The 12,454-nt window shown below is 35.8% G+C and overlaps 2 protein-coding genes across 2 annotated transcripts; one reads left to right on the forward strand and one right to left on the reverse strand.

The window, feature by feature from the left end:
* Positions 1–6,084: 6,084 nt before the first annotated feature.
* On the reverse strand, positions 6,085–8,609 carry LOC109066313 (tissue factor pathway inhibitor 2-like). The gene is made up of 5 exons (XM_019083333.2): positions 8,402–8,609; positions 8,065–8,235; positions 7,674–7,853; positions 7,012–7,188; positions 6,085–6,882 (listed from the first exon to the last, which is right to left on the reverse strand). Exons 1-5 carry the CDS (start codon positions 8,475–8,477, stop codon positions 6,782–6,784), a joined length of 705 nt encoding a protein of 234 aa, XP_018938878.1. The 5' UTR covers positions 8,478–8,609; the 3' UTR covers positions 6,085–6,781.
* A 2,089-nt stretch (positions 8,610–10,698) lies between these two features.
* On the forward strand, positions 10,699–12,005 carry LOC109047088 (guanine nucleotide-binding protein G(T) subunit gamma-T1). Its single transcript, XM_019064814.2, is given in 4 exon segments — positions 10,699–11,150; positions 11,246–11,344; positions 11,445–11,545; positions 11,547–12,005. Coding segments are annotated over 3 exon segments (219 nt in total). The 5' UTR covers positions 10,699–11,150; positions 11,246–11,248; the 3' UTR covers positions 11,569–12,005.
* The last annotated feature ends 449 nt before the right edge of the window (positions 12,006–12,454 follow it).

The following is a 12,454-nucleotide window of genomic DNA, read 5'->3' on the forward strand; positions in this document are numbered from 1 at the left end:
TTAAGACAAAAGGCATTTTATGATTTTGTTTATGCAGGTTTTGTTTTTATAAGATTAAAGTTTTGCAGTAATTTTCCAATAAGCACAACAATTGTTGCTGGAGCTAAATACTCTCATTGAAAAGGATGTGGTCATAAAGGCCACCCAAATCCCTGAGCCCGCAGAGCAGAAAAATGCAGAATGTCCGTACTGCAATTTATTGTTTTCCTTAAGTAAGGAGAATGGATTTGTTACAGAGAACGTATTCCCATACTGACTGTTCCAATTACAATGGAGATTTTTATGTGAAGTATGCTTGTACTAACACAAGTTTCCAGATACAATTACAAACACCGAAGGATAAGTGAAAAAAAAGTTGTGACATTTGCCAAGTATGGTAACCCATACTCGGAATTGCTGCTCTGCATTTAACCCATCCAAGTGCACACACAGCAACACAGAAGTGAACACACCGTGAACACACACCCGGAGCAGTGGGCAGCTATATATCCAGCGCCCGAGGAGCAACTGGGGGTTCAGTGCCTTGCTCAAGCGCACTTCAGCCATGGGTATTGAGGGTGGAAGAAAGCGCTGTTCATTCACTCCCTCCCACCTACAACTCCTGCCAGCACCGAGACTCAAACCTGCAACCTTCGGGTTACAAGTCCAACTCTCTAACCAATAGGCACCCAGCTGCCCCCAGCTGATAAAGAAGTAGGCCTAGTTTTTTAGTACTTGATATTAAGAAATGTTGAATGTTTTTGAAACAAAGTAGTTATTTTGATTAAGTATTTAGTTCATTTTTAGTCTGAAAATATATTGTTGTATGAAAAGTATTTGCATGGTGACAAATTTGGCCATGTCACTCTTTCCACTATATCTATACCGTCACTCTATGAGAACCTTTTACCTCTCACAGCCTTTTTAATTACATAATTTTACTACGGACTTATTATTTTTCCCTCACACATTGTGTTGCCATATCAATATTCAATAAAATTGTGTTTAAAATAAATAAACCTTGGGATGGTGAATAAAAAAGACATTACCCTAAGGGGTGGATGTGAGCGTCTTTTCAGTAGCTATATCTTGCATAAGACTGCTTATTTTAAAACATGATCATAATACAATAGCCATCGTCAGTTGTCAGTTTCATGATTGTTTTGATCATTTCTTTTGGATGCTAGCTTTAGGTTTACATGCTACAAAAGTCTGAATTTGCAGTGGGGAAATGGCTTTGGGGTGACTGCCATTTATTTCTTACCAGCATGTTGCTCATGAGGTCTGATACCATCTCTCACAGTGGGTGAACTGAGAAAGTTTAAAGGTTCTGCTGTAGTTCAAGGAACTGGAAAATTGATGTCAAACTTTGTATGTGCAGCGAGATTCAAAATGATGATAAAGGAAAGAATAAGCAGCAAATTTGAGGAAAAATATCAGTCCTGCTGTGATGTCCACAACGCTATAATCAAAGTTGACTGACATCCCTTTAACCCACTATTAACATTGCATTTATATTTAGTGAATTATTCATAAATGTAAGTGTTTACTCATGTAATTAATTGAACTGCATATTGTGGTTTGATATAAACACCATTAATTTGTCTTGTGCTGGGCGGTCTTCAGAGCAAAGCTCTTTTTCATATGACTCTTACATGAACCAAACACTCTTTCTCCTTCTTATCCACCTCCTCACCCATCTGTGCTTCTGTGCATACATTCTCACGCAGACAGGAAAAGATTTGATAAGCATGAAGCAGCATATTTATGACACATTAAAACTTTCAAAGGATGATATCTCTACGGCTCAGAAGGACTAAACGTGCCCTATTCAGAAGCATGAGATTAAATGGCTCGTGTCTGAGAGAGGTGTACAAATCCACATGTTTGGAATTATCTCAATTTTTTCTTAGAACACCAAATTTCTTTTACCTTTTAGCTTTAATATTCATCTTCAAGCTATTTTTTTGTTTATTCCAAGCAATCTATAATGCCCAGTTTGTTGTTTTTTAATCATAACAATAATTTCCCTAATTATATATTGTTATTCTCTTTATTCGTTCACATTCAGAATGAATAAGAACTTCTCAAAGTACAGTCTGACCTCAGTTAAAGGTTAAGCTCAGCAGGAAACACAAAGACAAGGCGTCCTTATTTTCCTTCACAGCAGCTATCAGAGCAGAACACCAGCCTGAAAGAAAAAGCAGAGGAACTGTGAGGGCCATACATGCCTCTCACAGGAGGACGAAAGCAGGCCAGCGTCATGAGGTCACATCATACCTTTTTCATAAGCGACTACAGTCTCCTCTGAACAATGATAATTCCATTAGGATTGAGTGTCTCTCTGCAGCACAAGCTCACAGTGACCCGAAGAGACATATGACTGAGGTGGCAGCATATTCCAAAACATTGTGTTATGGACCTCTCAGAGATAGATAATGTGGCAATTGTTGATATCTATTATTTCATCTGATTCTAATCCAATTGGATCTGTTGTCACACACTCCACCCATGATATCATTCCTTTGTGGAGCCCTAAAAATGAAATGTAGTCTCCATAACAAACCATTTGTGACAATTAGGCCGAGTGCTCGTCATCACGTCTAATGCACGCTCAGGCAAACTTGGCATGTACATTGCAATTTGTCACAATGCCACCTTCACTCCCCAAGGTACTAAGCAAATGAGATACAGGCCTTGTTCTGTTAGAAGAACCCTAACAACCCCACAGTTATGAACTTCTCATCATGTGGGAAATTATAGATAAAAAGAAAGTCATTATTTTTTATGTTATTACCAGTGGTGTCAAGTAAAGTTGATGTTATATTTCACTTCCTCTTCCCTATCTGTATATTGAAAATCTGTGATTTTTTAAAATGTGAAAATAATAAATAATAAAAATATATATATATTTTAATTACAAAACAAAGACAATTATGATATAAATAGAAGATCCTTTTCATTTCTTAAGATTCTTGCATCAAAATATTGAATATATATATATATATATATATATATATATATATATATATATATATATATATATATATATATATATATATATATATATATATATATATATATATATATATATATATATATATATATATATTAGTGGTGGGCATAGATTAATTTTTTTAATCTAGATTAATCTCACTGTAATCTCACTGTAATCTTGGATCATAGATTAATCTAGATTAAAATGGCTCATTTGGATTCTGCCGAAGGCATTCAAATTATGTTCAATAAAATGTACTTGTTAGTACTGATAGAGCTGTGCTGCACTCAAACATAGTAGTTTGACGACGACTCTTCCCCTGCACTACATTGCTTGGCCCGGCATCTTCTGCATTAGCTAAGGGATGCTTTACGTCTAGGTGGTACTTGAGACTGGAAGAACTCCTACAGTAAACTAATTCCGCATTGCACAAGTAAAAAACAACACTACTCCTTCTCAACACATACTCAGTCTGCATTCTTTACACTTTTCCTTTTTTTTACGCACCCGGTTGTGGTCCGTCAGTGCGTTCCAGGAGCGGTGCGTCTGCAGCGCATGACAGTGCATTGTTCGCAGTAAAAAAATTAACATGGATTGACACGGAAATGCAGTAATTTCCCAATAAATGTATACTAATTAAAGCCTACTGTTTTCCACACGCAACACATGGGTTTTGGCTAGGTTTAAAACAAGAAAAAGAGCACCTTTAGATAAACGAGCCAACAGTTCATTAAGGACCGTGCGATTGCTTGTAATAAAGATTTAAATGCAAAAGGCACGAGAGTCGACTGTTTCTGTCAGCGGTGCTTTAATTTTAAATATTTGCGATATCCCAACAAGAAAAGTAGGGTAATTGTTGTGCTTAAATGTTTTGCCGCTTGCTTGAGCAGCTTATTACACAAACCTAGAAGTCAAATGCATGAATAATATGTTGTTTATATTTATTAAGTTTAAACTAATGTCTATGATTATGAAAGACTGTTACTGTTCTGTGATAAGAGACATTTTTTTTTTTTTTACATGGTTTGAAATATAGAATAATGAACAAATGTTGTGTTTGTGGACTAAACAGCCGCGGCCAGTAACGGACTGCAAACGCAACCTCTTAAAAACAACAATGAGTCCGTGCTGCTTCTGCACCACACACGTAACGCACACGGACTGCATACGCACTGCAGACGGAGTATGTGTGAAACAGGCATGAGTCTTGTCGAGGTTTTTTTTTTTTGGGAAGCTCGGTAATTTCACAGTAGGCATACACACAGGTTCGAAGACTCGTTCTAGTCCCCTACAGCGCAATTCGTCTAGGTATACATCCGCGCTAAACTATCACGGTGAAAGTCATCATAGCTTGCGTAGTATAGACCCAGCTCCCAACCCAACTTTGAGAATAGATTAACGGCGATATTTTTTTATCGCCCGATAAGAATCTCACGTTAACGCAGCACGTTAACGCCGATGACGGCCCACCACTAATATATATATATATATATATATATATATATATATATATATTTTTTTTTTTTTTTTTTTTGTAAATTAAAGTACATTTTATAAGAAAAGACTATTTTAGTCTTTCTACTTTTACATTTTTTCCTTAATTCCATGTGTGTCGTTGTATTATTTGATCAGCTATTTCTGAGTATTTTGTAAATCCCACACCAGTTATTTTTTAATATGTACTTGGACAAAAACTAAAAATGAGATGGTGGCTCAACAAAACATATTTTTGGGCCTCATCTAAAGAGAAATCAAAATTTCAACAATCCAGTAACTCATGGGGTGTTCAACATGCCTTATTTGGTTTTGCTGTATCTGCTAAAAACTGTCACTTTCAATTTAAATGTGTCATTGCAGAGAAATGAAAGTTCCAGCCCTGTGATAAGCACACCTTTGCTGATTTACTGCTTGTTTATTTCACGGGAGTATCCTGCTGCTTCTTAGAAATCCTACATAAAATAAGACTTTATTAAGCTGTAAATTCAGTTGTGCTGCTGTGCAACCTGTTAAACCTGCCAAGAGCCAACTAATCTCTTTTTAGTATAAAACTATTAACCTTTGCAGACTTCAGCACAGGACATGCAGACTCTGCAAAATACGTATGATTGCAATCTAACTCCACACATAACTGACATGAATTCAGAGTGAGGCTAAAAGAGGGTCTGTATTTCTAGAAATTGTTGTTGGAGGAAATGCTGCAGCTTATCAGGATGTATTGCAAACATATCATAGTCCATTTATCACAGGACGTTTCTCCTTAAGGAAAAGGTCTTTAACCTCAAGGGAGGATGTTGCACATTGAGCCTTCACACCATAAGTTAGATATTTAGATGATTTTTCCCTTAATACTGTATTACTCCATGTCTTATTCAGGGTGGGCAAAACAACTTTCTAAAATGCAATGGCAAAAAAATATGACACACCACCCTTGTCATGCCAAATGAAAATACTGAGCTGCAGAAATGCATTTTGAAAAAGTAATCTGTGTATCTTTAAAAACTGACATTAATGGTCTTGTATAATGTATCACAACAAAGATATTCTTGGTTGAGCTACTAACAGAGCATTATACTGCATGAATACAGAACTCCACCTTGTGGTTGTTTTAGTCAACCTTAATCTGAAGGCATTGACTGAGTTACAGCATGGGACTGACACCAGTTTGTGGGATATTAAAAAGCCAAGTTGGTAATGGGAATTTCAGCTTTGCTTTATTGATCTTGACATGGAATTTAATTTTTGTCTGTGACAGATGCCTCAAGCCACTATGTCTAGACTATCTGTATTTATCTGGCCAAAGTTATTTACTTGATTGATTAAATACACTAGGGGGCGCTATATATAGACTTCCAAATAAATGTTCACATAGAGTTATGATTAACAGCAAATGATATGGAACAATATATTGCTTTGCTGTTTTCACAAACGATATACTTTCAAAAAGTAAAAAAAAAACAACATTGTGAAGGTACTGCATTTTGGAAATTAGAATGGATGTGCAGGTGATGTGTTTGGTTTTATTTATGGTAACATTTTTCATATGACAGATAAAAAACAACTTGAAATAAACTGATTAGAGAAATGATGATGCAGATGAAAGACTCATAATGCTTGTATTCAAGGTTTATTTATTTTATTCTGGCTTTGATATCAAGTGCCATAAAAGGCATGAGACAATATCATTTATATTATATATATTGAAATAAAAATAAAACATTCAAAATGAAAAGGTCAAATAAATGTCACTTCTCACTTTAATGGTTAATAATTTTGTAACCTGCTATTTTTGACCCAGCAGAATGACCATTTTCATTTTTCATTCTTGTGTTTCTTAGCTTAAGTGTCACTAGCTTTTTAAAATCAAAGTCATGTGCTAGACTTGAGATGATATCTGCTGTCAGTCTGAATTAAACATGTTCTGGCTAAGACCAAAAAAACAAAAAAACAAAAAAAAACAGCAACATTCAGTTAAATATATTGGGTATAAACAAAGACTATAGAAACACTTTTGTTAAATACTATCGCTGTATCACTTAAACAGTGTTAGACTTTACAAAATATTGTATTTAATAATACAAATAATTAATAGTACATTTTTATTTTATTCAAAATAAACATTTTACAAATGCATAAAAATACATGGAAATATTAAACAAACTTTTATTAAACAAATCTTATAAAAAACAATCAATATTATATATACACAGAGTGAGATGTGTATGAACTGCTGCCTTCTATTCCAATACTGTAAAATCAGTGCAATGGTCTTTGTCAGTAATACAGTGCCAATGACTTCATAAATCATTATTTGGCTGACTTCTCCTTTGGTGGCTGGGACTTTATTCGTCTTAGGTATCCTTTGGAAACTCTTACAGACTTTTTAGTAGGGCTCCAACGTTTGTTACCTGAGAGCAACAAAACACACTGTTAAAACATTGAAAATAAATCTAAATAATAATAATAACAACATTCAAAATAAAGCTGTTCTGTTGTCTTGATAAAGTCTCATATTACAGACAAACCCAAGAACATACCATTTTTACCACAAACATCCATACAGCTTTGTTTGGAGATGAAGTTATTGTTGCTTCCTCCGCATCCCGTGTATATGAACTCCTCGCATGTCTTTGTAGCAGAGTTGTAGTAATATCTTGGGATGGAAGCTAAGCACTTTCCTTTGTCCAATATATCATTGCAAATCACAGGGATTGCTGAAAAAAAACACACAAAAATGTTTAACTTCTGATCTTTGCATTTTATAGGGACCTCAAAGATGTTCTAGGTGAAGCCAGGGTCTATTAACTAAGCAAGGAAAGAGACTGGAAACCATTTAGACAAGATGGCCATTAAACAAGCCTGTTGTACTGATCATTTGAAAAGATGAGAATAAAAATATCTTAATGTGTTCCAATAAAGACGATTAGGGTTGCAACAAGTACACAGGTCCCTTAAAGTTCTCTTCTATGTTCCGCTCAACCATTTTATTAATGCTGTTGACATTTCCTCACCAAATGATTATGAAGATTTAAAACTTCATTCCTGGTTATTTTCTTAAGATGACAAACACACTTTCCAACTATCTTGTCTTTAAATACATATATTTTTACTTGCATTTTAAATATTTGACTTAAGGCATAGAGCCTAAATGTAAGATTTGTTAGAAATTCTAGTGTGTCTAAATAGGTAGGCTACTTACTTTTAGGAGGTCTGCAATATTCAGTACATTCCTGAAGGTTTTGAAAATTGTTTTCATTCCCTTGGCAACCACCGTAAGTGAAGGGTTCACACTGCATGGAGGTCATATTGAAGAAATAACGCTTGAAGAGGCCACGGCAGGGCCCCTCTTTCTTTTGAAAACGACAGATCTGGGGGATTTCTGTTGTGTGTAGAAGAAAACGTGTTAAAGTGAGCATTTCACATCATTTGCACAAATTACTATGGCAGTTAAAGAGTGAACATAACGCTTATGTTATTTTTTTTTTACCATAACTGCGCTCAGAACTCATAAAAAGTCGATTTAAGATGTTATGTGTATTGTTTAAATAGCTTATGCGTGTATTCAGAGTGGAAGTTTAAAATAAACCCACTTGGAATCCTGAAGCATGTTTTCTGACATTCCAAAAAGGACTTGAAGTTGTTTGCGTTTCCCTCACAACCGCTATAGCTGAATTCTTCACACTGTTGAGTGATCGTATTGTAGTAATAACGCTGGATGTCGTCATTGCACTTTCCTTCTTCAACTTGCAACAGGCAAACTTCTGTAGGGAATAAATTACGCATTAAAAAAAATGATAAACCTCAACCTCAAATTCACGTGCAACTGTCCGATTTCAGTGTCCGGTTTCGACAAAACAACGCATCTGTTTCGTCCATTTTACTACAACTTTTGAAGAAGCCATTAAAAGAGTAGAATGTTTTCTTTACCTTTGGATTGTAGTCCGACGGCGCTTCGCAGGACAGCAACAAGAAACAAAAGACCTCCAAGGAAATCACACGCCATTGTGATAGAGTTTATTCTGAGGTTTCGTAGTAGTCTGATATGGTACAAACTGTTAAGTTACTCGCCTGATAAGTAACTAACTTGACTTCTGACAATCCTTGCCTTATAAATGGATAATTTTTTTAGGGGTGGAATTGGAAGGGCGGGCTATAGGGTAGAGTGGGGGAAAACGCCTCCCTGGGGTAAAACGCCCCCCACCTGTTTTTCCCAAAATAACCACTAGAGGGAGTCAAGATACATTTTCACTGTTGCTATGCACTACGTTTGACAACGGGGATAAACAAATCTCCTTGGAGAAGCTGACACCAGCGACGTATTTGAAGAGAAGAGGATTACATGGTAAGCGCTATAATTTTCAGATATTAGTAAACAAGTGTTTAAGAGAATATTGTTCTGCAGGATATCACAGTGATGTATGATAGATGAAAAGTGAAGTCTGTAGTTTTGAGAGTATATGTTATTTATAAGGAATATAATTATATTTAAAAAATTAAACATTTTTTGAAAAAGTCATAGGTTGTGGGGTAAAACGCCCCCTACGCTGAGGGGTAAAACGCCCCCCAGAGGGCATAGTTTCTATCTATCATAATTACTATAATAACATATTTCTGTCTATCAAATCCTTTGTTTTACACTTAATGCAGTATAACTAGGTGGTAAAATCAAAATATTTGAACAAAAAAAAAAAATAATTACCTCAAGTGAGCATTAGGCTAGCTTGATAGCACAGTTAGCTCACTGATGGAAGGTGGTTAGGTGACCCAATGATAAAACATAGTGGCTTTTAATGCATTTATTGAATGTATTTCACTACAGAAATATACAAATTTATAAGTTTAATATTTATTTAGGGTTTTCTGTTTGTCTTGGTGATAGTGGTGAACAAATACATCAATTATCAACCCCATAAAGGCCTAGTGTAGAAATCTCAACCTCATATATATATTTTTTCTCTCCATATAGATGCGGACATATAAACGAAAAAGTAACCGTGGTGCTTATACAGAGCAAGCTCTACAAAATGCCATCAGAGCGATTGAAGAGGGAACTGCTTTGAAGGCTGCAGCCCATCAATTTGGAGTCCCCCCAAAGACCTTGAGGCGGCATAGGGATAAAAAAAGTTTTGGAGCCTGGATCAAAGTGTTTAGGTTTTTACGTCATCATTCGAGCTCCAGTTAACTGAGCACATTCAATCAATGGAGAGGGCATTGTTTGGGCTTTCAACGATTGATGTAAGGAGGCTGGCCTATGACCTGGCAGAGAGGTTAGGCTTGAACCATTGTTTTAATTCAGAGCGCAAGATGGCAGGGAAAGACTGGTTCTATAATTTTCTAAGAAGACAAGGAACCCTGTCTGTCAGGACTCCACAGGCGACGAGCATTTCTAGGATGGTGGGGTTCAACAGACCGAAGGTGGATCTGTTCTTCCGTATTTATGAGGATGAGCTCCATAGGCTTGGCGAAAACGTTGACCCCACCCGTCTGTGGAATATGGATGAGGTAGGTGTCCAGAATGTACAGAAGCCAAACAAAATTGTTGCTTCAAAGGGGAAGAGGCAGGTGGCAAGAGTCACAAGTGCGGAAAGAGGCTTTACTGTCACTGCTGCCTGTTCCATGAACGCCGCTGGGCAGTTTGTACCACCACTGTTCATTTTTCCAAGAAAAAGAATGAATGAGCGCCTGCTGTGTGGTGCCCCAGCAGGATCGATTGGTGGAGTGACTGACTCAGGGTGGATGGACAGTACACTGTTTCTCCAGTGGCTGAGACATTTTTGTGACACCATTTCCATGACAATTCAACACAGTAGGCTACTACAGCAAATGCGTATATTCCCAAACTAGAAAAAAAACCAAAACAATGGCTTCATATTTAATGATCGTAGAATTATATCAAAGCTAAACTTAGTATGACTACAACTATTATATAATATTATAGCCTATATATAACTATTACTAATAATAATGCACTGTTAAAATATTTATCAAAGAAGGTTTATAATTGTTTTTATAATGTTTTATAATTGTTTTTAAAATTTACTAGACATTTATGTATATATATATATATATATATATATTGTTATGTTATTGTTATGTAAATGTAACGTTTGTTATATATATATATATATATAACAAACGTTACATTTACATAACAATAACAGTGTATTATTTTATGATTATTATAGAATAGTTGTAGTAGTTTGGCTCTGATATAACGTTACAATTAAATAATTATGTTTGACCACCTATGAAAACAGTTCTTTGAGAGAATACATTTATCATATCTTGGATGATAATGCATTATCTAATGTGACAGGTCAGGGGTAAACATGGATTAGCATGCTCATCCCAGCAGCCTGTGATACTTTCTATGTCCCCTTGACCTATATTACAATCCAAGGGTCATTACGAGAAAACCTGAATCAGTTTCATTATGTTTGGGATATATTTTATTGTTTATCTAAATGTATATTAACTTAGTTGAATTTGTGGTTGTTCACAAGAACAGCTGACCAGACATTTGGAGAAGACTATGGAAAGATAAAATATGAGTGGTTGTTTAAATGAGATTAAGCGATTACATGTTTATGCAGATTACTTTATAAACCAGATTGAGAGAGAGGTACAGAATCTCTGTCCATTTTCACAGGTGGAGGAGACCTCATCATAAGCGGCAGTAAGTCTGGTCATCAGCAGTATATTGTATAATTAAATATCTCAAACATAAATACCCTACCACATGTGATGTGAACGTTTGATTTGATTTCTCAGACAATGCCGGTCATAAATGTAGAAGAGCTAACAGATCTGGATAAGGCTAAAATGGAAGTAACCCAACTCAAAATTGAGGTGAAGCTTGAAAGGGCGAAGGTAAGCGTTGAAATCTACTCATAAAATGGTCATCAAAGTTGGATGGGCATTGTTATGCTCATTTTTGTTTGATTGTCACTTAAATGACCTTTTTCATCAGGTGTCCAAATGCTGTGAAGAGATTTCAGAGTACATTCAGAGCGGAGCAGATGAGGATCCTTTGGTCAAAGGCATTCCAGAAGAGAAGAACCCATTCAAAGAGAGGTGGCTGTGTCATTTGCTAATGTGGACAGAGAAACCCCCAACTCTTGCAGTTTAGTGTTCATTGCTGCCCATGGACACCTGATAAAATTTAATCATAGCTGGAATCCACTCTGCTACCCGAAAAAGGACAATCACAAACATGGATAGATGTTTGATTAAGTCTAAATGGCTTTTTCTCCCTTGTAAATGAGTCCCCAGGATCTGGACCCTCATATGTTGTGTATTCCTCTTTGAAGAGCTGTAATAAATCAGACAACCATTGTGCACTGATCACCAGAGACTTGATGGACTAATACATGTATTTATTTTGTGGGCAGCCTGCCAAAGGGTAACATCTGTGTGACAAAACGGTGAAAGTGAAATGTATGAGCTTGTAATTCACATGATAAATCAAGGCTTAATCGGTGGAATATTTTAGCTATTCAATAAAATCACATTACTTGGCAAAGGGCCACTACAGTTTCTGAGTAAAATCTTTGTCACCACAAGAGTCATAATGGGTTTGGTTTAAAATGTACATTTTTTATTTTCAAAAAACCATATTTATTTACATAATGTCTTAAAGGAGTTTGTCATTATTATTCAGACAAAAGGCCACACTTGTTAATTACAAAATGTAGGTACCAGCAGCGGTTAACTGCCAAAATACAGTAACTACTACATTTAATACGTTTTTATTTAATAAAAATGGATTTTGTTTCATTTGACCATTACTTTTGTTACCACAGTTTTAGTGTAGAAATAAATAGGGTGAACTCGGGTAATCTGGGACATTGAGTAATCTGGTACACCTAAGATGCAGTGTGTTTATTTCCTGTTCTAACAAAATTTAGACAACAGGACTTTTACTATAATTTTAGCATGGATGTCATGTGACTGCAATCACATAACTTCATGGGGGTGTTT

Source organism: Cyprinus carpio, chromosome B19 (genome assembly GCF_018340385.1).
Source record: "Cyprinus carpio isolate SPL01 chromosome B19, ASM1834038v1, whole genome shotgun sequence".
NCBI classification, from domain to species: domain Eukaryota; kingdom Metazoa; phylum Chordata; class Actinopteri; order Cypriniformes; family Cyprinidae; genus Cyprinus; species Cyprinus carpio.